Source organism: Heptranchias perlo, chromosome 21 (assembly GCF_035084215.1).
Source record: "Heptranchias perlo isolate sHepPer1 chromosome 21, sHepPer1.hap1, whole genome shotgun sequence".
Lineage (NCBI taxonomy): Eukaryota > Metazoa > Chordata > Chondrichthyes > Hexanchiformes > Hexanchidae > Heptranchias > Heptranchias perlo.
Window position 1 is genome coordinate 44,622,777 of NC_090345.1, and position 25,429 is coordinate 44,648,205.

General features: G+C 41.0%; 1 protein-coding gene across 1 annotated transcript in view; it reads left to right on the plus strand.

Annotated features, from left to right (window-relative positions):
* The window catches only part of arid5b (AT-rich interaction domain 5B), a 124,610-nt gene that overhangs the window by 54,865 nt on the left and 44,316 nt on the right, over positions 1-25,429 (plus strand). Inside the window, exon 5 of the mRNA XM_068002606.1 lies at positions 25,270-25,388. Coding sequence (XP_067858707.1) covers positions 25,270-25,388 — 119 coding nt within the window. The remainder of the gene's footprint in view (positions 1-25,269; positions 25,389-25,429) is intronic.

A 25,429-nucleotide genomic window follows, 5' to 3' on the forward strand; every position in this document is an offset into this window, starting at 1 on the left:
ATTATGATTTTTAGGAAGAATTCTTTTGTTCAGACTTGCTTTGACTGTCGTAGCAAAGCTCTTGTGTGCGTGTGTTTGTTTTTTTCGCCGCTGGTAGTGATGGATGGTTACCTTAAATAAAGTAGCAAAGCCTGACTCTCTCATTTCTGCTCCCGAGGAATATTCCAAGCAGAACCTGCTAGTTTTATATGCATTGGAAATTCATTAAAAAGAAATATTGGGGTGTTAGCAAACTGCACAATGAATTGATTGTCTACAAGTGGCTGGCTGATATAATAAATGAATATAAATAGTGAATTCTCAACATCAAACAAAAAGGCTTATATATATATAATTTTGACAATACATTATTTCCAGCACGGAGCAAAGCTACTGGTTTATATGTTTAATAATTCATTAAAATACTATTAACATATAAATCACAATTTTATAAGAAATATATATAACACCTTATTAAATTGAACTGTGCAGTGAAATGGGGTGAGTCATATGCTGGCAAAATACCTTTTCATTTATTGCTTGTATCTCATTGCACAAACCGACCCACTGCGCAAGTCCGTCCTTGAAGTTACCAAACTGTAATACGTATTGATGCGGCCTTAAAATGGATCAGCAAACAATTACAGTTGTTCAGCTGGAATTAGAGCAGTTTATTCGGAAATACAAAGAAAATATTTTGAAATGCTTGTTGAAGACTGAAAAAACCTGGTGTAGATGGGAAAACTGACGGGCTCCCAGACCGGAGTGCTTGCCTCCTTGCCTGAATATCCAGTATTCGTTCCAATACACTCAGGCGCAAGAATAGGAAAACCTGCCCCATTTGGCCCACCACTCCTATCCTAGCATAAGTGAGAAACTGTTTTATAGTCTTTGTGCATGTTCTGACCTTGCTCGCCAAGAGGACTGGATTTAATAATTAATTTTCAGAATGAAAGTCCAAAATATTTCTAGTGCAAATGTTTTATTTTTCTTTTGCTAAGTTTTAGGTGTCATCCTTTGGCTTAGTGGCTGTACTCTCGCCTCTGAGTCAGAAACTTGTGGGTTCAAGTCCCACTCCAGAGACCTCGGTGCAAAATCCAGGCCGACAGTCTAGTGCAGTACTGAGGGACGGCTGCACTGTTGGAGGTGCCTTCTTTTGGATGAAAAGTTAAAACGAGGCCCTGCCTGCCCCTTCAGGTAGATGTAAAAGATCCCATGGCACTATTTCGAAGAAGGGCGGGAGAGTCCTGGCCAACGTTTATCCCTCAACCAACATCGCTAAAAAAACAGATGATCTGGTCATTTATCACATTGCTGTTTGTGGGACCTTGCAAATTAGCTGCCGTGTTTCCTACATTACAACAGTGACTACACTTCAAAAGTATTTCATGAGGTCGTGAAAGGCGCTATATAAATGCAAGTCTTTCTAAATAAACATACACATAGAATGAAACACCAACCAGTGACTGAAAAATCCCCATAGCCATTATCTTCGAAGCATTGCTTCTGCAGTGAATATGTATGTGCACTATTTAGTGTAACCAGCGCTTATCTCAAACTAAACAACGAATTTCTAAGTATTAGAAATTTGTTTGGTGAAAGCATTTAAAAACCTGTGGAGCTTTCGTTTCACTTATGGCTCGGCTGCCACATTAAACAAGGTTAGAAGTTATTTGCTGTGCAAGCACATTACTTGGGCAAAAACCATGTACTCTCACAGCCCATACTGGTGGAATTCTGGTACAAGTTGTGGTTTGTAGCTCTCAAATTGCAGAACCAATGAAAGAAAAGTAATAAGCATTTGCTTTATTCCAGCCTGTGACTGACAAAATCTGATAATCAGAACCATCCGCTTATTTCATCAATACAAAGCAGTACATTCTTTACAAACATAAACTTTGAGTTAGTTATCTGGCTGCTGCACTATGCGATTCCTCTAAATGCATCATTCCGATCTCATTATTGAGAATGTTATTCATCATACACTGCCCATGATTAAGTGCTGCAATGCGGGGTGACAGACTGAGCGTCAGGGACTACAAACACGGCCCAGGTTTTTTAATTAAGGGTTGAGGTATTTAGATAGAAGGTCAAGCTAACGTCTACTCAATCCTTTCTTCTGGCACAGCACTCGGATCATGGGATGGTCACATGCTCAGACATAAGTTCAAAGAAACAAAATGTGAACTTTTCCAGCAGTTCCAAGAATTCCTCTGGAAGTTAACTCATGTATAAATTAAGTCATTTGCACAATTCTCTCATGAAATCCATCTTGTAGAAATATTGACAACATAAAGAACGATATAGGTTTGATACTGCAATCACGGATTATATTTACAATAAGATGGTATTTATAAAGTTCACCTTTAATCCACGGGGGGGAGGCCTTACCTCTGGAATTTAATAAGTGATTCCTTAAAACAAAAATCTTCTAAATGCAATTTGTGCATGTACTTAGTGTTCAGTACTTAGTGTCTTATTTCATATGCACAGAAGGAGGAATCTATTATTCTGTTATTACTTAGTGGAGTTTTAATCAAGAAAGATCAGGTTTTTTATGTTACATGCCATATGTTGTAAATTTTCTTTGAATAGTTATTTGGCATTCAGCTATAACAGCGGAGAACAAACATTGATTTAGGCTTTGGTACAAAGCTATTCAGTTCTCAGAAAATAATACAAGATCTTTTCTTTGTGGTACAATACAGAAACGCATTATAAAGAGATTACTGTGTTATTTATAGAAAAGCAAAAACCACATATAACATAACCCATTTATAACAATGTTTGTCTCGGTCCTCCTTGGGAAAAAAATCAATCCTGTTTGTGAATAATGGCAAGGGCACTTACAAAGAAATTAGTGGCTCCGAATGAAACTACTTGTAATGAATTTTGGCACAAAGTGTAATTGATTTAGTGTGTTTATTGGATGGGAGTAGCTTCACCAGATATTGGAACTGCCTATTGCAAGACTTAAAAGCAGGGAAACCGGGGTTCTTTTTCAGCAGTCCACAGGCGATAGTATAAAGGTTAAAGAGGAACTGCAGTCCAGTAAGAGGTGCTCGGACTGTCCTTGTCAGCTTGTCACATTGACTGTAACAGGGGGTCAGCACATTTTTTCAAACCAGACAATTCACTGCAGAATTGCACCTAAGTGCTTTGTTATAAAGCAGTCAAAACTTTTGTTTAAAAATAGATCAGTGGTTTGAAGCAGTCACAATACAACATCTGTCAACTCTTCATTATAGCCTTTGTAGACGCCAGGGAGGATGTCTTTATCCTGTACTTATGTAGGGTTTCAAGTTGTTAATAAAACTGTACTTCTACAAACAATTACCCAGATTAAGAGAAGAGTTCCTGAAAATAGCTCACATTGAAATATTTGTCTGGGTTAATTTGTAACGTGAAAGTTTTATTTCAAGCTTAATTTCTGATTAGTTTGTGTTTTCCTTAATTCAGTTAAATTTGTGATTTTTTTTTTTGTTTGTGTGCTGCTAATACAAGTTGAATGCAGCACGATAATCGAATTAGGATGGAGTTTTAGTCACAGGGTCCCTGGGCTTGTTGATTCAACTCGCTACAATGGCATTCAAGCTGAAATAATAGACCATTGTTTGACGTTCTGTGTCCCTGCTATCTTAATAGTCCTTCAGCTCCCGTTCCGCAATTAGTCCATACATCTTACTACTCAGCCTTTAATAATCCAGACAAGGGAGTTTGTTGGTGGGGGGGGTGGGGGGTGGGTTCGGGTGGGGTTGCAGAATCTAAGACCATTACATTCTGTAGGAAATACAAAAATGAAAAAGGTTCTGAGGTTTTGTCCTTTGACTGAAACATGGACCCAAGATCTGGTCATTGAGTATTTACTGTAAACTCATTTCAAACGTAGCATTGCAGAGTCTCCCAGGGATTTGCACGGTGTATCTGTCTCTCTCTCCCTCCTACCCCATTACACTGTTAGAACAGATATTGTAAATTTAGGAACATAGGAACAGGAGTAGGCTTTTCAGCCCCTCGAGCTTGTACCACCATTCTATTAGATTATAGCTGATCTGTACCTCAACTCCATTTACCTGCCTTTGTTCCATATCCCCCTGATACTCCTACCTAAGAAAAAATCTATCGATCTCAGTCTGTATGCTCCAATTAACCCCCAGCATCCACAGCCTTTTGGGGGAAGAGAGTTCCAGATTTCTACTACCCTCTGTGTGAAAAAGTGCCTCCTGATTTCACTCCTAAATGGCCTAGCTCTAATTTTAATATTGTGTCCCCTTGTTCTTGATTCCCCCATCAGAGGAATTAGTTTCTGTGTATCTATCCTACGGAATCCTTCTAAAGTTTTAAGGACCTCAATCAGATCACCCTTCAATTTTCTATACTCAAGGGTTATTCTAATATCACTTGCGTGTAAAACAGTTCGCCATGAAGAGAGGAGGGTATGTGTGTCAGGGTGTGTGTTTATGAGTGTGAGAGGGTGTGTGCATGAGGGTGAGCGTGAGGATGTACGTGAGTGTATGTGTGAGTGTGACTTTGTAATTGTTAGAGTATTGAGCACAGAATGCAGACTGACACTCCAACGCAGTATTGAGGGAGTGCTGGATTGTTCCTCAGAACTGTGTTGCTGTTCCTTGGGTGAGATGTTAAACCAAGACCCTGTTTCCCTGTTCCTGTGGTACATATTGACAACAACTTGCATTTATATAGTGCCTTTAATGTGGCAAAACATCCCAAGGCACTTCACAGAGGTGTAATCAAAAAAACATGGATGCTGAGTCAAAAGAGGAGATATTAGGAGGGGAGATCAAAAGCTTGGTCAAAAAAAGGCAGATATTAAGGAGGAACTTAAAGGAGGAGAAGGACATGGAGAGACGGAGAGGGTTTAAGGTGGGGCTGGGCAGCTGTTAAAAGTCCCCCAGCACTGTTTGGACTAAAGTGGGGAATCCTCCTGATGTCCAACCCAACACCAGAAAAATTAATTGGTCATTCATCTTATTGCTGTTTTGTGGGATCCTGTTGTGTGTAAAATGGCAGCTACTTGACTGCACTTCATGAATTTAAGTATTTTGTTACTATGCAAGACGGTAGTCAGACTTCACAAATTTGTGCAGAGCCAAATAGCGGCGAGAGGTGCAACTACACGTGACAGTTGACATAGCAGTTTACAATGTTAAATGCTGACTGTAAAACATGACCAATAACATGATAACAGAAAGTAAGGCTTAGGCCACGCTTCTTGTCCACAAACAATATTTTTAATTGTATACAGTATATAGATAGATAGTGTTGGAATGCTTTGTTTGTAATCCTGTGTTCTAGCTCCACTCTGTGGGTAATGTAATTACAGAAAATTATTAAATTGACCATCAGAAATTCGGAGCACAGTGTTCAGTTAAGAGCTTTCTGTTACACAATCTGATGCACACTTCCAATTGTAATGGGAAAGTTTCTGAAGGGAGTAACTGCAAGAGTTCTTTGCTGGTGCTGCGCCTCGCCCTCACCCGATGCGAGTGAAGGTCGGACATAGGGTTACGATGTACTACCTCTGACTCCGCACTGCCACTCCTGCGCCTCACGAGGCATTCCCCCCGCCCTGCAGCAGCAGAGCATCGCAATGTCTGCCCTGTAGTCTCTATCACGCTGCTGGGAACTGACAGCCGACCCATTTCAGTGAAAGGAAAAAAGAACCTGTATTTATATAGCGCCTTTCATGATCTCAGGATGTCCCAAAGCACTTTACAGCCAATGAAGTACTTTAAAAGTGCAGTCACTGCTGTAATGTAGGAAAGGCAGCAGCCAATTTGCACACAACAAGGTGTTAATGAAGAGATAATCTGTTTTAGTGATGTTGGTTGAGGGACAAATTTTGGCCAGGACACCAGAGAGAACTCCCCTGCTCTTCTTTAAATTAGTGCCATGGGATCCTTTATGTCTAACTGAGAGGGCAGACAGGGCCTCAGTTTAAGATCTCGTCTGAAAGACACCACCTCCAACAGTGCAGTGCTCCCTCCGTACTGCACTGGAGTGTCAGCCTGGATTATGTGCTGGAGTCTCTGGAGTGGGGCCTGAACCCACAACCTTCTGACTCAGAGGCAAGAGTGCTGCCACTGAGCCACAGCTAGTCTTAAAAATGCCGTAAAGGCACAACATTGTGCGGAAAATAACTTTTGCAATCTGGGATGTTGGTCTGGAGCAAAACAAAAATGGCTAAAATGATTAATTTAATAGGTGTGGGGTGGGAAACGGTTTTAGATTGTCAATTTAAAGAAATGTTCATATCCAGTATTCACATTAGTGGAGGCAAAGTCAGCCGTACTGTATTTTTAACGAATGCGGGAAAGCTTTTTAAAAAATCCCCTTGTATATGATGCTAGTGCAGGCAAGAATTTAGTGTCCTGCTAAAATTTAACTTTTAATGGCAGTTTGGACCCACTCAAGTGGCTCCAGAGAACAAACGTCGCTTGCAATAAAAATTCTATTTAAGCTTTTTTTTAAACAAAAACTAAATTAAGTTGAGTCCAGCCTGTACAGGATTATTGTCCTCCTTTTGTGATTAATGCTGCATCTGGCAAAAGGCAATATAAATGGAGACCAGTGCTTGCTTACTCGATGGAGATTATATCCTACTTTCTAGAAGCCCCAAGCTTCAAGTCCTAGTTACATGATCTGGTAGGCTAGGAATTCAGCGAAACATTTCATGCTGTGGATTAATTAAGAATGTTACTAGAATGTGAAGCATTTTTTCAGTAACCACGTTTATAGCTCTGCTTCTGATACAAGTCGCTTGATGTATCTCCTTTGAATAATAACTCGTCCCTCACCTACCGCCGTCATTGCTTTGTATCTCCTACCTCTTAATCACAAGAGTCCCAAATAACATATGAATCATATGTAACTTGGTGCCCTGCTTTTTTTTTGTTGGGGTTGTGGGGGGAACCAAAAGTGAACTTGAGTCAGCGTAATTAGTGGCATTTACTCAAAACAACGCACTGCATCTGATGTGGGAACTGAGATCATTCATTTAAGATGGGCAAATGTTTCCTGACACGTGATTTGTTCCACGCTGAAAAAAAAATCAAGGTTTTTAAACAACCAATTCAGCACTTTTTGCAAAACATTGTCATAAGTTTGCTGACACTGCAATAATGCAAATCGTCAAAGTGACTCCTTTTCACCTAAGCTGACCAGCCTTTATATTCAACAAAATATATCCAACCGCTTCAGAGCTTTTAACTATTTTGAGTCTAAACTGTGTTATTATGGGCAATTTGAATCGGGTCATAGTGAATATTTTGTGATTAAAATTAATCTTTTCCACGTAATGTTTGTAGTGTCACTTTATACTTCTTTTCTTTCAACGAATCGTCAAAGACCAGCAAGACCATTCCTCAACATGGACAACGGATACTGTGGCCAGGACTAGATAAAACTGAAACTAAATTTACCAGCCCTGGCATGCTTTAAGGGCTGCGCCTGTAACTTGTTTAATAGAGAAAACAGGAGAGGTGGGAGGGGCTACTCAAACTGTACTGCATTTTTTTTTGCTATATAAGTAATTTTTGAATTGCATTTAATTATAGTCTCGCTACAAAGCTGTACAGACTTGAAGGAAAGCTTACACTCCAAGGATATTTAGTCTTCGCAGCATCAAGTTAAACTTGGGATGCCAGCCAAGCGAAATACATTACAAAGGGTTCTGTGTGTTTTTGAAGCATTTCCATAATTACTTAGAAAATGAGTATTCTGCTTTTTCTAATTATACATCTAGTTGTTTTTTTTCTGTTTCTCTGAATATGATCTCATCTTTCAGCTTAACAGTGCTTACTATTTCTGTGCTCGTAGTGCCAGCAGTATTGACATAGTTGCATCACCTTTTAATGCTGCATTTGCCACGAGACTATAACAGCACAGCCAGATTTGGGTGAGTTAACAAAAGATCCAGTGGAGAGTTTGCATATTACTTTAAATAAACCCCGTTAATGTTTTCTTTGGAAATATAATTTTTTTCCTTCCAAGCTCACTTAGCTTTCTTCAGGCGGCCAGTTTGTTTCGCACAGTGTTATAAAATAACTACGCAAAAAAAAAAAGATTTTTCTCCTTACGTACCACAAATTCGTATCACCCTGCTCGATTGCTGGAAGCTGGCTTCGAACAGGACTGAAAATGGATTTGCCACATTACGGCCTAGTGCTTATGATAGAGACACAGCGGGTTGGAATTCCCTCATCGCCCCTGACCCCAGATGAATTTCCAGTGCCTGGAGGCAGTCCCCACCCCCCCAGCACCACCACCACCATCACCACCACACCCCCCCCCACTCCCCCCTCCAGGGAGTCATGGCAGACTGGGAGGTGGGGGGGTGGGCAGAGTTTTGCTGTGGCAGGCTGTTATCTTTTGAGCCCAGTGAGAGGCCACCCTCTGTGCATGTTCGCGCAAGCCACCCTCCGCCGACCTTTAGACATGGGGTTACCAGCCCTCCCTGATTGTTCCGGAGTCTACAGGAATCTGAGATTAATCTCCAGGACACTACTGAGAGCAACCGGAGAGAGAAATCCATAAGGAATTCTCAAAATGAATATTGAACGGTGAATCAGATTTATCTTGTTGTCAGCTTCTCATTACAGTCCTAGAGACCCTATAGTCTAGTGGGTGTTTGATCAAGGGATTCCATGCTTGCCCTCTCTCCACCATGTTATTGGTGTACTGGTGCTGTGAGTAAATGAGTTTTGAGTAGCTCAGTCCTTAAAGCCATGATGTCATGTAATGGCACCTCCCGATATATATCGAACAGGAAACCAAGCCTAGGCCTAACAGGCATGCCTTGGCCCAACATTCAAATGCCAGCAGTGCAGTGGTTATGTTAGAGGCCTTGACTAATAACCCAGAGAATGGGAGTTCAAATCCAGTTGAAAATTCAGTTAAAAGAATAAATCTGGGATATAAATCTGGTGTCAGCAAAAGTGACCGTGAAGCTGTCAGATTGTCATAAAAACCCATCTGGTTCACTAATGTCCTTTAGGGAAGGAAACCTGCTGTCCTTACCTGGTCTGTCCTATATGCAAATCCAGCCCCACAGCAATGTGGTTGACTCTTAAGTGGCCTGGCAAGCCACTCAGTTGTACACCACCTTGCCGGGACAACTAGAGATGGGCAATAAATGCCAGCCTTGTCAGCGACGCCCATATCCCGAGAATGACTCGAGTAATGAATCATTCGGCGCTCGTATTTTACCTCATTTGATTGTTTGTTCTATATGCCTGCCCACATCTGCAGAGTAATCGGAGAGGGGTGGATGGAAAAATCTAGGCCTATGTGATTGACACACATGCAATTTGATAGGGAATAAAATTCAGTTTTAGCTCACTTAAAAGAATAAAGAATCAAAAAACTGAAAATCAGACATTACAACAAGTTTAGAAGCTTCAAATGCTGCACAGATTTAAGACTGATGAAATTAAATAAAGTTCTGTTGTGCTATTTCTATTTCATCGCATCTGGCCTTCAGCTGCAAGATTTAAAGTATATTACAATAAATGAGAGTTGTTGTGACCTAATGCAGGGTCAGTGCAAAAATGCTCCTTTTCTCGTTTTGTTCTTTAAGATAGCTCAGCAGCTGAATTCCTAAAGTGTAACCTGAAACCTATTTGAAAAGATATTAATCACGGCATCTGGTATTTTACTTTCTGTGAGTTAAAACCGAAGTTTTTGCAAGCAAATGTTAGCACAAGTGTTATATACTTAACTGAGTCAACAATATGATTGGCCTGCCCACTCCAATCACACACAACCCAAAAATGGGAGTGAGCAAGGAACAATAGAAATGGAAGTGCAAAGAGATATTGCCACCTCACTAGTGGTCAAACAAGCTGAGCAAGAACTTGCAGACATTCCTGGACTCTTGAAATCATTTCTTTGTGACTCAAGGATGTGTTTAATGATCATTTCTTTGTGAGCTTCCAAACTGTGACGTAACATCTGTAAAATATGTTGCTGAAATAGAGGAAATCAATTGAAACCCAGAAACCTTTTGCAAAGTGTGATTGGCATTTCTCGAATCAGATTGCTGATACTTGTAATGGGCATTTAACCCAGCCAGCGGGGAGATTGTGTTTGTAATGAGCATTTAGCCCAGTCAATGAACAAATTACACTTGTAATAGTAAACAAAATTAGAATATGCTGGAAACACTCAGTAGGCCAGGCAGCGTCTATGGAGAGAGAAACAGAGTTAACGTTTCAGGTCGATGACCTTTCATCAGAACATGTAATACTTGTAATATTGTTTAACCCAGCCAATTTGCAAATTGTACTTGAAATTGTGTTTAATCCAGTCTATGAACAGATTGTATTTGTAATAGGCATGTTATGCAGCCAAGAACAGATTGCATTTGTATTGGACATGCTACCCAGCCAATGTACAGATCGGTGTTGGGTGTTTAGCCCAGTGAATGAGTAGCTTGTATTTGTAATAGGCATGTTAACCAGCCAGTGAACAGATTTCACTTGCCCAGGTAACAATAGCCGAAAGATACTAAAAAGCTTTTTTACAGATGTGATTGTTAAATAATGAATTTAAAAAAGAGACAGTGTCCTTTTTTTGTCCAGAATTGTCTGGAGTGGATTTAAATGAAGCCTATGGTTTCAATGGATGGTTTGATAGTATTTGAAATCGATGCATTTTATAAAAAAAATAATAGGAGTGCTACAGAAATTTGTTCCTTTGTCTCAGTGAAACTTTGTATGAGACAGAACACGTGACTTTCAAAGAAGGCTGGAATAGGGTAGGAATTCAATTTTGAAACAAGTAATTTCCCAGAACGTTGTTGACATGAGAAAATTTTGACGAGCTTTCGGTCGGATGTGACATGATAATGGTAGCATTGTTCCATTTCTATGCAAGTCTGGTCAGAAACAACTCTTGTGTCCATTTGTAGAAGCAGTGAGCAGCAGTTTACTGGAAAATACACCACTGAGTGACATCAGGGACAGATCACCCACAGAGTGCTGATGTCAGGAGTTAGTTTATTTTCCAGTAAGCCAGTGTATATAAGTCATTCGTTGGTTTTTTACCACACACTCCATTGACCTCGATGAGCATTTCCAACAGTGATTCTTCAGAGAATGAAGCAAGTGGAACAACTCAGTGTAATATTGCTTTCAAATGCAGTTGGGTTGTATATATATATATAAGCGTTATAAAAAAAAAAGGCGCTGTGTAATTTTGAGATGCACTTTAAGCTTCCCCTTGCTTCTTGTACATAAATTTGCATTTACTAATAGAGTCCTGAAAGTTCCAGTGCAAGTTGCCAGCCTGTTAGTTAAGTTCTCCGCAGCCAGTGATCTGTGCGGTGCTGCGTAGCACATTAGTGAAGTATTAACTTTTTTTTGTTGCATAGATCTACTGTGACACCGTGAGCTTTGAAGTTTGCAATCTGTAACCTAGAATGGGGTTGAAAATGTTTTCAAGCAAAAGTGGGGTGGGAGGTGAGATTGTTTTTATTTGGTCGGAAGAAAACTGCGACGTGAGCTGAAGGCAGTTTTGTTTGTTTTATTTTCATTGAAAAATATAAGAACTAGCAAGAAACAGTGTCTCTACTCATGTTCGACAAGCCTGCCCATTAATCTTGCCTCTCCCCAAAATCATTTTGGCATTTTCATTATTTCAATGGGACTTTTGGCTATTTTGCTTCTGCTGATTTAGTTGGGATAAAGGTCAAGAGGTTTCAGGAGGTCAACAGAAAGGGCATTGTCCTCAATACAGTAATTGAGAAAAAAACCGTGGCCTTAGAACTGTAATTGAGTGAAGCCATGGCTGCAGTGTTTGTGAAACAGAGCCTGTTGTTAAATGCTAAGACCTGTTAAAGATTAGAATCATGTTTTTTACGGACTGTATTCCCAAACTAGAGTCTTGAGAGTGAATGAACTTTGTTCCAAGTGAGATAGCTTTGTCATATTAAATTAAATTAATATTTGTTAATCAGTTACTAAGGAAATAATTCTGTTTTTTTTTGTTAAAGATTTTGACCAGACACTAAGCCCTGCTCTTTGCTCACCGTGCACGTACCTGAGGCAGATTTTCCTTACTGCTACTTTATTAACACCTAATCCAAGTGATATAATACTTGAAGTAATCGGATAAAGAGAAAACACCAATTATTTGGTTTCTTTGGGTACACAGGATGAAAGGTTGAGGTTAGAGGGCAACTGAGAGCTTTGGTGAACAAACACAAACTGAACTCATTTAGATATTTCCTTAAGTACGGCTCCTCAAATTGTATTCGGCCTGCCTTTGTGCTAATAGAGTTTTCAGCACTAGAGCTCAGCTGAGTATTTCCCCCCCCTTGTAGTGGAGATAAAGACTAACATAGCGCAAGTGGGCTAGTTACAGGCTGTGTTGAACATAAAAAGAGAAAGACTTGCATTTATATAGCGCCTTTCATGACCTCAGGACATCCCAAAGCGCTTTACAACCATCAAAGTACTTTTGAAGTGTAGTCACTGTTGTAATGTAGGAAGTGCGGCAGCCAATTTGTGCACAGCAAGATCCCACATACAGCAATGAAATAAATGACCAGGTCATCTGTTTTAGTGATGTTGGTTGAGGGATAAATATTGACCAGGGTGCATGGGGAGAACCTCCCTGCTCTCCTTCGAAATAGTGTCGTGGGATCTTTCATGTCTACCTGAGAGGGCAGACGGGGCCTTGGTTTAATGTCTCACTCGAAATACGGCACTTCTGACAGTGCAGCGCTCCCTCGGTACTGGCACTGAAGCGTGGGCCTAGATTATGTGCTGCAGTATCTGGGGAAAAAAAAATTAAAAATTTCTTTCTCCCTGGCACCTCCTTATGTAATAAATGGATTTCATCAAGAAGTTAAACGATAAATGTTTCAGGAAGGCCACATGACAACAGCTGCTGGTTAGGTAATTGTGTTGGATGCTGAGGTATGTGGACTATTTGGTATAAAATGGATCTTCTAACTCAACCACAGCAGCTTAGTCATAATACAGGCCTATATTTTAATATTGAAGCCTCATGTGGCTAATTATGACCTAATGGATGAGAAATGGAGCCTCGAAAATCTTTTCTCCCTAAATTAACTCCAGATTTGTTGTACATAACATGATGTCTCCAGCAAATATCATTAAACTTTAAATTAAGTTAATGATTTGACATTAGATGGTAAATGATGGGAACGAGTCACTACCTCTACCTGGAAGTCAGTGTTCAACATTAGTTTTGTCTCTATGGGGTTGCCAGCTCTCCAGGATTGTCCTGGAATCTGCAGGAATTAAAGATTAATCTCCAGGACACTGCTGCGAGCAAATCTGGGAGTAAAATCATAGGGGCACTAAAAAAAAATTGTTTGTTTTCTTCATTTTCTTTGAACACTTTCGCTTCCTAGTTATAAAAATATTGGAGATGGAAAAAAATGCTGTTTGACTGGGTGAGGCAATTGGAGGTGGGAAGTCATGTGATGAAACCTCCAGGAACACGTCCAACCAGAATTGGCAACCCTATCTTTCTTCTTTTAATTGCGAGGGTAGATTCACCGCTCTGTCGCACCCAACGGAAATAGAGCTACAGCACCATAGCGCCGATTCACCGATCTATGCTCCCTTCCAGTGCAGCTCCCTGCTGGGTGCACGGCATCGGTGAACGTGCCCAGCGACATTGTGAATTATAGTTCCAAGTGGCGACAGCTGTCGGAGGAAACGTAAACACAGTCAGGGCTACAAATCCCAGGCCCACAAAACATGGCGGGATCCATTGAGATATTAACTCTGATAGACTTGACAAAAGCCGCGACCTTTCGGTCACCTCTGAATCAGAAGGTCGTAGGCCAAATCCCCCCCCCCCCACCACACTCCAGGACCTGTACACGTAGTCTCGGTTGGCACTTGTGCAGTACTGAGGTGTGTCGCACAGTCGGAGGGGCTGTCTTTCCGGTCGGTGTGAAAGATCCCATGGCACTATTCAGAGACGAGCAGAGACTTCTTCTGGTGTGCTGGTCAACATTTCTGTCTTAACCAAAACAGATTAAGTGGTCACTCATCCTAATTCCTGTCTGTGGGACCTTGCTGTGTGTGCTCGTCTACCTAACAACATCAACATAACTACATTAAAAATCAATTCATTGGTTGCAAAATGCTATGTGATATTGTGAGGATGTGAGAAGACACCCCCTTCTTCCTTCTAACCTCTTTACTTAAAGGTGTTTACCAAAACAATTTTCAGTTAATATTTTCTGAATCTGGTTGCATCTTGTGAAATGGAGTTCCAGCATTCAGAAGGGTTGACGTGACCCTTCCAATGCTCCCCTGGCCAGCCCCCCCTATCCTACACCCACCTTAAACTTGGGCTCATCCAAAGTTCTGCCACCTGCATCCAAATCCCGCACCAAGTCCTAATCACCTATCACCCCTATGCTCGCTGACCTACATTCTCATCCTTGAGTTCAAATCTCTTCATGGCCCTGCCCCTCCATATCTTTGTAACCTCCTCCAGCCCTACAGCCCTTCAAGAATTCTGCATTCCTCCAACTCTGGCCTCCTACGCATTCCCCATTCCCTTCGCGACACCGTTGGCGGCCGTGCCTTCAGCCACCTAGGCCACAAGCTCTGGAATTCCTTCCCTAAACCTCTCCGCCTCACCATCTCTCACTCCTCCTTTAAGATGCTCCTTAAAATCTACCTCTTTGACCAAGCTTTTGGTCACCTGTCCTAATATCTCCTTCTTTGGCTTGGTGTCAACTTTTGTCTGATTACGATCCTATGAAGTGCCTTGGGACGTTTTACAATGTTAAAGGCGCTATATAAAGGCAAATTGTTAATTTAGCAAGACTCTGTCTTTATTATTCTTGCCTCGAGCTGCATCCTTTTGTTATGCAACTTAATAGAAAAATAAACTGTGGAAAACAAAATTGGACGGGACTGCCGATTTGCTATTGCTTGTTTTTCGACCTCATTACTGCTTAGGTCGAATTTCACCCCCCATGGAAGGTTGGTGAAAGTGAGCATGTGGTGTTTTTTTTAAACAGCTCATCTATTTGTAAACTTCTGCTTAAATCTAGCACAACTAAGTGTTCAGTTTGTATTTCCTCATCTTGGGCCTACTTTGAGTTAGATCTTCCAAAACTCAAACCATTCATCCATTGGGTAAACTGCGGGTATCTTAACACAAAAGGACATCCGATTTCTTTAGCGACCGTAGAGCTGAATAGAATAATCGAATGATACAGCACAGAAGGAGGCCATTCGGCCCATCGTGCCTGTGCCGGCTCTTTGAAAGAGCTATCCAATTAGTCCCACTCAGCTGCTTTTTCTCCATAGCCCTGCAAATTTTCCCCTTCAAATATATATCCACTTCCCTTTTGAAAGTTACTATTGAATCTGCTTCCACCACCCTTTCAGGCAGTGCATTCCAGATCATCATAACAAATTACTGCATAATTTTTTTTTGTTTTGTTGCCTCTGGTTCTTTTGCCAATGACCTTAAATCTGTGCCCTCTGGTTACCTGGAGTGAGTGAAGCAACCAGTCAAGGCCGAGAGGTAGCAGGATTGAGAGGGGAAATCCCAACTGGCATCAACTGCTGGTCAAAATTCTTACATAAGTGCAGGTTTCTGAAATCTGTCGAGCAGTTCATGTTTTTTTTAAGCATTTTATTGCTAGGATTATTAAAAATCAATTGTTGGTTTGAGACTTTGGTGTGTACAAACGGCACTCTGTGCGAGAACGAAATCTAAATTCTAAATATGTTTTAGATTTCATTTTAAATATATGTTTTAAATACACTCCTGTGAAGCGCCTTGGGATATTTTCCAACATTAAAGGCACTATATAAATGCGACTTGTTTTTAATATTTATTAGATGCAGTTTAAATGTTTTAGATATGTTTGAGGTAAATTTTTAGTATGTCATAGATATGTTTTAAATATGTTTTTAGATATGCAATGCAATTATTGTTTTGGTGCTGGAAGGAGCCTAGATCTGCCCACTCGTGCACATCTGTACCTTAGACATCATCTGATTATATTTGACCCAAAAGGAACAATAAACACCCTGGCCGCCTCCATTGTGACCCAGTGTATCAAGGTTAGAAGTGGCGCTATTCTTAGAGTGCATAGCCCATTAGTACCGGCACTAGTAAGGCCTGTTCACTCTTGAAAGCAGAATACTCATTAATACCTCCCTAGTTATTCCAGGGACTGGGCGATGTGGATTACAACCCTCTTTTTTTTTATATGTTGTTTGCCCCCTCCCAGAAATTCCGGAGGTCGTTTGTTTTTGTTTTTTAGGCCCTCAAAATAATGTTGACCCCAGTGCAGGACTCCCACCAGAGGGCGTAAACCCCTCTTGTAGGTTTGTTACAACAGGGTGTAGCCTAGTGCTGTGAGTGTGGCAGCAAAACACTGGGACATTCAAAGCAAAATTTGAATATCCCAGAAAAAGCAAGTCCTCCAATGGTTTGGAGGTGCTCCTGGAGATGTCGAGTCTCAACGTTTCAACCCCTCCCCCCCAAGTGTTTAAACACCGCATATTTGTGCTGTCTTTAAAGTCGATAACACATAACTAATTATTTTGTTCCAATGCATTTAATGAGCACTTGACCCACTTACACGACACAAAAGCAGCTTCACATCAACACAAACAGCATGAAATGTGTGGTTTAAATCGTGTACGCTGTGATTACTGAGATGTTTTATTCACTTAGACAAATAAGATATCCAATTTGAGTCAAAATTAGAAATGTCATATTTATCGTGTACAATAACTTCGTAAGTCTGCAAGAAAGACGCTGTTGGGGAAATATTCCACTGGGCTGCCTTTTCGTGTAAGTGCTTTAAATCATTAAACTACCTTAAAATAATGCTGGCAGGAATTTGGTTGAGAGTCTTAAGAACTCACAACTCACATCGGTACGTTTCTCCAGCATCGTTCAAAAGATGTATAATATAGCATGCAATATTTACAAAAGTAACATTTGGAAATGTTGAATATTCTAAATTAAAATGAGAGAGAATATTTTATGCAGCATTTGCTTACATAGTTAATTGTCCAAAGTTGTATCTAGTCATCAATAATTTATTTCAGATGAGGCCAAATATGCAAAGGAAAGCACCAATTGTATTAAAATTGAATTAAATGCAAACTCGTGTGGAGGCTCTGTAAACTTGTTCTGAGTTGGGTGACCGCATTGAATTTTCTGTCATCTGTTGGCACTTCAGTAGGTACGACTTGCAAACAGCGCTAACAATCTCTGCTGTTTCTTGTGTCACTTGGTCTGTTCTTTTTTTTGTTACTGAAATTGAATGATCCACTATGAAGTCAAGAAAGACAGGACTTGCATTTCTATAGCACCTTTCATAACCTCAGGACGTCCCAAAGCGCTTTACAGCCAATGAAATACTTTGAACTGTTGTGATGTAGGCAAACACAGCAGCCAATTTGCACAGAGCAAGCTCCCACGAACTGCAATAAGATAAATGATCAGATAATCTGTTTTAGTGATGTTGGTTGAGGGATAAATATTGGTCCTCCTGATGGGGCCTCAGTATAATGTAACATCAAAAAGTCGGTACCTCCGACAGTGTAGCACTCCCTCGGTACTGCACTGGAGTGTCAGCCTAGATTTTGTGCTCAAGTCTCAGGCGTGGGACTTGAACTCAGAGGCCGGGAGTGTAACCTCTGAGCCATGGCTGACACTTAAATTGTAAGGATGGTTCAGTCTGATTAAAATCCCGGCTGAATTAATAGTTGACTTAACAGGCATTGTGTTAACGTTTCAATACACATGTGTAAACTGAATTAAACTGGATTTGTAAATCTTTGGCTCACCATCATTGGACAATGGTGGTGAGAGACAGGATCTACGGGCATTTGGAGAGGCAGGGACTGATTAGGAACAGTCAGCATGGTTTTGTGAGAGGAAAATCATGTCTCACGAATTTGATTGAGTTTTTTGAAGGGGTAACCAAGAAGATAGATGAGGGCTGTGCAGTAGACGTGGTCTACATGGACTTTAGCAAAGCCTTTGACAAGGTACCGCATGGTAGGTTGTTACATAAGGTTAAATCTCACGGGATCCAAGGTGAGGTAGCCAATTGGATACAGCATTGGCTTGACGACAGAAGACAGAGGGTGGGTGTAGAGGGTTGTTTTTCAAATTGGAGGCCTGTGACCAGCGGTGTGCCTCAGGGATCGGTGCTGGGTCCGCTGTTATTTGTTATTTATATTAATGATTTGGATGAGAATTTAGGAGGCATGGTTAGTAAGTTTGCAGATGACACCAAGATTGGTGGCATCGTGGACAGTGAAGAAGGTTATCTAGGATTGCAACGGGATCTTGATAAATTGGGCCAGTGGGCCGATGAATGGCAGATGGAGTTTAATTTAGATAAATGTGAGGTGATGCATTTTGGGAGATCGAATCGGGCCAGGACCTACTCCGTTAATGGTAGGGCGTTGGGGAGAATTATAGAACAAAGAGATCTAGGAGTACAGGTTCATAGCTCCTTGAAAGTGGAGTCACAGGTGGATAGGGTGGTGAAGAAGGCATTCAGCTTGCTTGGTTTCATTGGTCAGAACATTGAATACAGGAGTTGGGATGTCTTGTTGAAGTTGTACAAGACATTAGTTAGGCCACACTTGGAATACTGTGTACAGTTCTGGTCACCCTATTATAGAAAGGATATTATTAAACTAGAAAGAGTGCAGAAAAGATTTACTAGGATGCTGCCGGGACTTGATGGTTTGACTTATAGGGAGAGGTTAGATAGACTGGGACTTTTTTCCCTGGAGAGTAGGAGATTAAGGGGTGATCTTATAGAAGTCTATAAAATAATGAGGGGCATAGATGAGGTAGATAGTCAAAATCTTTTCCCAAAGGTAGGGGAGTCTATAACGAGGGGACATAGATTTAAGGTGAGAGGGGAGAGATACAAAAGGGTCCAGAGGGGCAATTTTTTCACTCAAAGGGTGGTGAGTGTCTGGAACGAGCTGCCAGAGGCAGTAGTAGAGGCGGGTACAATTTTGTCTTTTAAAAAGCATTTGGACAGTTACATGGGTAAGATGGGTATAGAGGGATATGGGCCAAGTGCAGGCAATTGGGACTAGCTTAGTGGTATAAACTGGGCGACATGGACATGTTGGGCCGAAGGGCCTGTTTCCATGTTGTAAACTTCGATGATTCTATGACAAGCTGACTTCAGATCTGAATGGGATCGAGTTTAACCCATTTTAAATTGGAAATTCAAAAAGGAAAGTAGATTTGTCATTTTCCGTGGCATTATGATACTTTTTGTGACATTGCCCTGGACTCAGTCTTCACACATGAAGTGCCCTTTTAACTGACTGCAATAAGGTAAAATTTAAGCTGTACTGCTAAAAGTGATTTGATTAAAATGATAAAATGTAGGCAGGCTCATTGAGCCAACGGGATGTTGGAAAGTATTGTAAAAAAAGTAAGATTTTTCTGGAGACAAACTTTGAAGGTGGCAGGACAAGGCTGTTTTTTAAAAAAAAAAGCATACGGGATCCTGGGCTTTATAAATAGAGGCATGGAATACAAAATCAACGAAGTTATGCTAAACCTTTATAAACCACTGTTTAGGCCTCAGCTGGAGTATTTTGCCCACTTTAGGAAGGATGTCAAGGCCTTGGAGAGGGTGCAGAGATTTACTAGAATGATACCAGGGATGAAGGTCTTCAGTTACGTGGAGAGACTGTAGAAGCTGGGATTGTTCTCATTAGAACAGAGAAGGTTAAGGGGAGATTTAATGGAAGTGTTCAAAATTATGACGGGTTTTGATAGAGTAAATAAGGAGAAACTGCTTCCATTGGCAGGAGGGTCTGTAAGCAGAGGACACAGATTTAAGATAATTGGCAAAAGAACCAGAGGAGAGATGGGGAGAAATATTTTTATGCAGCGAGTTCTTATGATCTGGAATGCACTGCCTGAAAGGGTGGTCAATTGTAAACAATTTTACAACACCAAGTTATAGTCCAGCAATTTTATTTTAAATTCACAAGCTTTCGGAGGCTACCCCCTTCCTCAGGTGAACGATGTGGAAAAATTTTTCCACATCGTTCACCTGAGGAAGGGGGTAGCCTCCGAAAGCTTGTGAATTTAAAATAAAATTGCTGGACTATAACTTGGTGTTGTAAAATTGTTTACAATTGTCAACCCCAGTCCATCACCGGCATCTCCACATCATGAAAGGGTGGTGGCAGCAGATTCAATAGTAACTTTCAAAAGAGGATGGGATAAATACTTGAAAAGGAAAAATGTTGCAGCGCTATAGTGAAAGTGGGACTAATTGGATAGCTCTTTGAAAGAGCCGGCACAGGAACGATGGGCCGAATGGCATCCTTCTGTGCTGTAAGATTCTAGGATTAAGAGCTTCGATACTTTGTGCACAACAGAGAGAAACTAGCTGTCTCCTCAATGTGGACCGAAGCTAAATAGAACAGCTTAGAATTAAAAGGGGTTATTCCCAGACAGTGCTAATAAAAAATGGTGGTTGTGAGAAATGGTAGATTGTGATGCTATTTCGAGATTTTTATGCCTCAGAATATCTGGCATTATTGCTTTAATCATCGACATAATGAGACAGGATGTCCGATCCCAAAAGGGAGATGGTTGCAAAATGACTGAACTGTTTATACTTTGTGTGTTTTGGTCTGTGAAAAGAATTATGGAAGGAATATAATAACTGAAGTAATGGGATCATGTTCCAGTGATGCTAAATTAGATTTTCATTTGCAGTAATTAAGAGGTTGTTTTGTTCACATTCTGGCACCAGCACATGAAACCTAATAGTTAAAGAGTATATTTATGTCAGGCTGCAAGATAATCCTTTGTTAAGTTTGCTGTAGTACTTGATTTACATGTCCTGATATTTAAACACGAGGTTTTATGTTCATCAGTATCATGAGGGGATATTTTCCATTAGCCCAATAAATTTCTTGTGATTTAATTTTGTGGTTTAATGGCTGCCTTTTATAGGCAGAAATTTAAAGGACACTTTTATTTTTTATACCGTGTCCACTGACTTCCAAATAAAATGAAGAATTAACTCGCAAGAGTCTTAAAATTCTGATTGAAATTGCTGTCCTACTAGGAAGCGATGGCGTCAGCTGTTTGCATGACAAGGCAATAAAAGCTTCCCCTCAAAACCTGGCGCAGTCTATGTGGACTTTGAAATTGTCCGCACTCATTTTGGACTGGGGCTGCAAATGCTTTTAACAAAGGAAGTTGTTTGTGCTTGCGAGCAAGCTTTGCACAGCCATTAGCACGTAAGCATTCGGCAGTTCTGTTAATATACTCGCCGAGCTAATTGCAAGGCAAAGATTTTAATTAATTGATCACAAGCCGCAGTAACTACCAATTTACTAATAAGCAGAGGAGGCAGCAGTGGAACTTGGAAGGACAGAACCACCGTCAGTAATTTACTACCTAAACACTAATCGTTTACTTGTATCCTGCTTTTTAATAATTCTACTGCTAGCTCCCCATTTGGGCAGGGCTGTTATTGTGTTATGTTACAGTTTTGTGCACTTGAAAAGTATCCACAAACTACTCCAATCCATCTGTATTGTCTTTCTTCATTGTACGGGCAATTTTGTTAGCAGTGCACTTGCTTGCAAGCACTAATACGTCTAATATATAATCATCCACCGCCAGTAACGCAGAGCCAGGGCCTCCAAAATGTTGGAAGTCACATAAATATCGAATTACACGAAACTGTGAGCCAGCAGATCTTTTCTGTGCCACATTCTTTGACGTGAGTAACTGGCCCTGAGCTGTACACGGGCGAAGTGCCTTACAAATGAGTTTGCGATCAGACCCAGCAAAGCAACTCCAGTAACTGAAATCATTGTTACTGTGAAAGAGGTGGGACGAGAGGACAACAAATGGGCCGTGAGCAGTTAAAGCTTGCAATTGTTTTTTTTCACTAGGCAGTCCGTCCCATTTTTTCTCGTTTTGTCGGTGATCTGTTGTTACGTGAGTAATCGTTCTTTTGAGCAGGAGCAAAAGAAGTTGTGGGCACAGAGAGGGAACGCTACTATTATTGGCAAGTGGTGGTAGAGATGGTGCATATTGCCACATGCTGCAGAATTAATGTCTGAGGCTGTTAGTACCAGGTTGATTCAACCGAAATGGGTAACATGTTTTTTTTCTCTCTTTCTCTGTTTATTCTGCGTCTCCTTTGTATTTCTTCGACTGACTGTGTTAGTCATTCTGTCAGAAAGACGTTAAATGTTCTTTGTGTAGTTAGTGTATTACGCGACTCACTGCAGACATAGTGTTTAGTCAGGGGTAAGATAGCCCAAATATTTTCCAGAGTAGCTTTAAATGAACTAAATTAAGAAATAGCCACTGCACAGGTCTTAGTGTAATAAAGTGACGAGTATTTCATAATAGCAGCTCTATGTGGTGTCTGTCTGCGTGTGTCTCTCTGTCTGTCTGTGTCTGTGTCTGTGTCTGTCTGTGTGTGTGGGGCGGTGGTGCCTTCACTTTTACTATAATCTGTACAGGATGTCATCACACTTCAACAATGCTATAAAAGAATTCCAAACCCAAACCATTTTTGGACATACTCAACTGAGCTGCAGCTTGTCTAATATTTCTGAATCAGCTCAAATTGAATCGTTTCCTCAGTCAGTGCTATTTAAAGGTCACCTCCACATTTGTTATGCAATGCTTTAATTAGTAACATGCAATGGGGAGCCTTTTCTTAATTAACAGAGCAAAGTTTCTAGGGTGCTCTTTACACAAAACCTAATTGACTAAAGACTAATATGTCACTTGTATGTTTTGGCTACAAACTCAAATATAGGTAGTAAACATCATGTAAGGTATCCTAAGGCATTCTTATTGAAGGTAAATAATGCAAAGCACTGAATAAAGCTAACACCACAATGTTACACATCTATATATGCTTAGTCTCAACAGAAAATATAAATACAAGGTAAATGATGCCGTTAAAATTCCCAACACGCAGCAGCATTGTTGGATAATGTTATTCTGCCATATCTTCAGTGACTCTCCTTTGCTTTAGGGACACTTTACTGAATCCCATTGCCCATTATAGTTTATGTCTGAACCCTGTCATTAAAACAGTCATCAGCTACTGAACAAATATACAGTAATTAAATGGGAATTGTTGCTTATTTCATGCAGCTTTTGATGTCTTGGCTGCTCTTTATAGTACGATATGAAAGAAAGAATGAACTTAGCTTTTGAGTTGTCAAACACTGTGCCTAATGATTACTAATCTCTCTGATCTTTTGTAAACGGTTCCAAGCACTTCAGCAAAGCAAGATCTCAAAATGTCATGTTTCAAGCAGTTCTTATTTAATCTCAGAATATTCCACCTCATCGCGAAAGTTGCTCGAATTCCTTTCCTTGAATGTAGAATCGGCGTGTGACCAATGTGAGCTGTATTCCCTGGTTTGGTATCAACATGTCATTCTCATTGCAACCAGTAGACAAGTATAGAGTGAGATTTATTGTGCTCTGGGCTCTTCCAGGCAATGGTGTGCTAAATATCGAAGTGTGGTGGCACCGAAGTGCGTTTGCTGATATCAAGCGATGCAACTCCACTCCAGGCTCACTTTTGTAGGAATGCACTACATTCAGCCTGATTTACAACAAGTGTTTCTCCTTTTACTGCCTCTGACATGGGTGTGTGAGGGAGGGTGTGTGAGGGAGGGTGTGTGAGGGAGGGTGTGTGAGTGTGTGCCTGTGTGTATATACGAGAGATCAGAAACCCCTATGTACGTAAATCTGATCATTGACACTCTGAATACTGTACTTCAAATATCATTTTGCAAGCAGAGTAACCTTCACAGTATTTATAGATTTTTTTTTTGTAATTGCAGAAATGTAACAGTTGCAGGAAGGTTTCATGAAAGAGTAGGATGTTAGATAAATAAAGATCACCTGTCTAAAGTGACTGTAGGATCTAGCAACCAGCAAAGTCCCCTTTGATCTACTGTAATGAAATCCAGACACTGCAGACACCTGTCAAACAGCAGCTCTGCCACCTGTTTCCATCTACTCTTCAGAAAGCCGCCCGTTACACACATCTCCCGGTTTTCATTTCCATTGAAGTCAATATGCAGCTGATCCGATATTGCTCGTTTTACACTATCGCCCAAAGTCAAAATTACCTCTTAAGATCTCCACTGTTAAGGGTGATCAGAACATATTAATGATGCCCAGAATACTGCGCAGTGCCCAGTCAAGGCAGGAGCGGCATTTGTCTTTTGGAGGGCACCATGCAAAGATTCGGTTTGGGGCCCGCTGTATTTTACTGGACACGTTACTAGATACCACCTACTTAATCCGGTGTCAACTCTGCCCCCGTACGATTGTAGAAAGGCAGGCTTACAATAGGTAATGTAAAAGTAGTTGACACAGCGATCAGGGATCAGGTGTCACCATTGCGTAGTGCCCTTCCATTGATGCGCCCCAGACCATCTCATGAGCCCGGACAATCTCGGGGGGCGGGGTGGACTATCTCGGGGCCCCGTGCAGTGGGCATGGTTCGAACGCTGCACAGTGGGCCAAAGGAGGATGAGCAATGGTCCCTGACACCAGTGAGGTGAAAGTGACCCTACGAATGGCTAATGGGAATTTCTTGCTATGTGTGACATTACAATCTAAACACGATGCTGCGGTGATTGAACTGCTTGACGCGGGGAATTTAATTTGCAGCTGAGTGGCAGGGTTGCTGCTCAGCAAAGACAGCGAGTCGTTGCTGCCAGCACATTCTCTTGCTGCTTGTGAATCTTGAGAATTAAAAAAAAAATCTTGTTTTGGAAGCGAGGCAAAATATCGTCGATGTGAAAAACTCTCCATATTGCAATGTCAGCTGAAAGAAATGTGCTTGGTAAAATATTTTGCAGTGGAGTTATTTATAGCAGCAAAGTAGTGCAGCTGCACAGAATGTACACACTCGATACATGGAGATATGCTCGCTGTCATTTGTTCTGGTCTTTCTGAAACCTATGGGAGATTGGAATGATTGCAGGGTCATGCTTAGAAAGGGCATAGAAAGCTCCTGCACCTTAAGCAGGGAAGTGACTGTGTGTTAAGCGATGCGCCTTGTATACGAACAGCTCAGTCGAGGAAGGTTATTCAAAAAGCGGCTATTTGATGTCGGGTTGGTTTGACGAGTGTAAAGATTCGGTAATATTGGCGCGGAATTGCACACGGCGTAAACCTAGCCGGTAAATGTTGCTTTTGGCTTCTTGCAGTCATTCTCCGTTTTTTCGATTTCAGCACCTAATCTCAAAGGCCGACCTCGGAAGAAGAAGCCCTTCTCCCAGAAGCGGGACACGCAAGCTCTAAATGGCCTGAGAGATTCCAATGAGGATTCAGATGGGAAAGGCAGCGCCAAGGTACGGTCCACTTCATCACTTTAACTCAGATTGTATCTTTC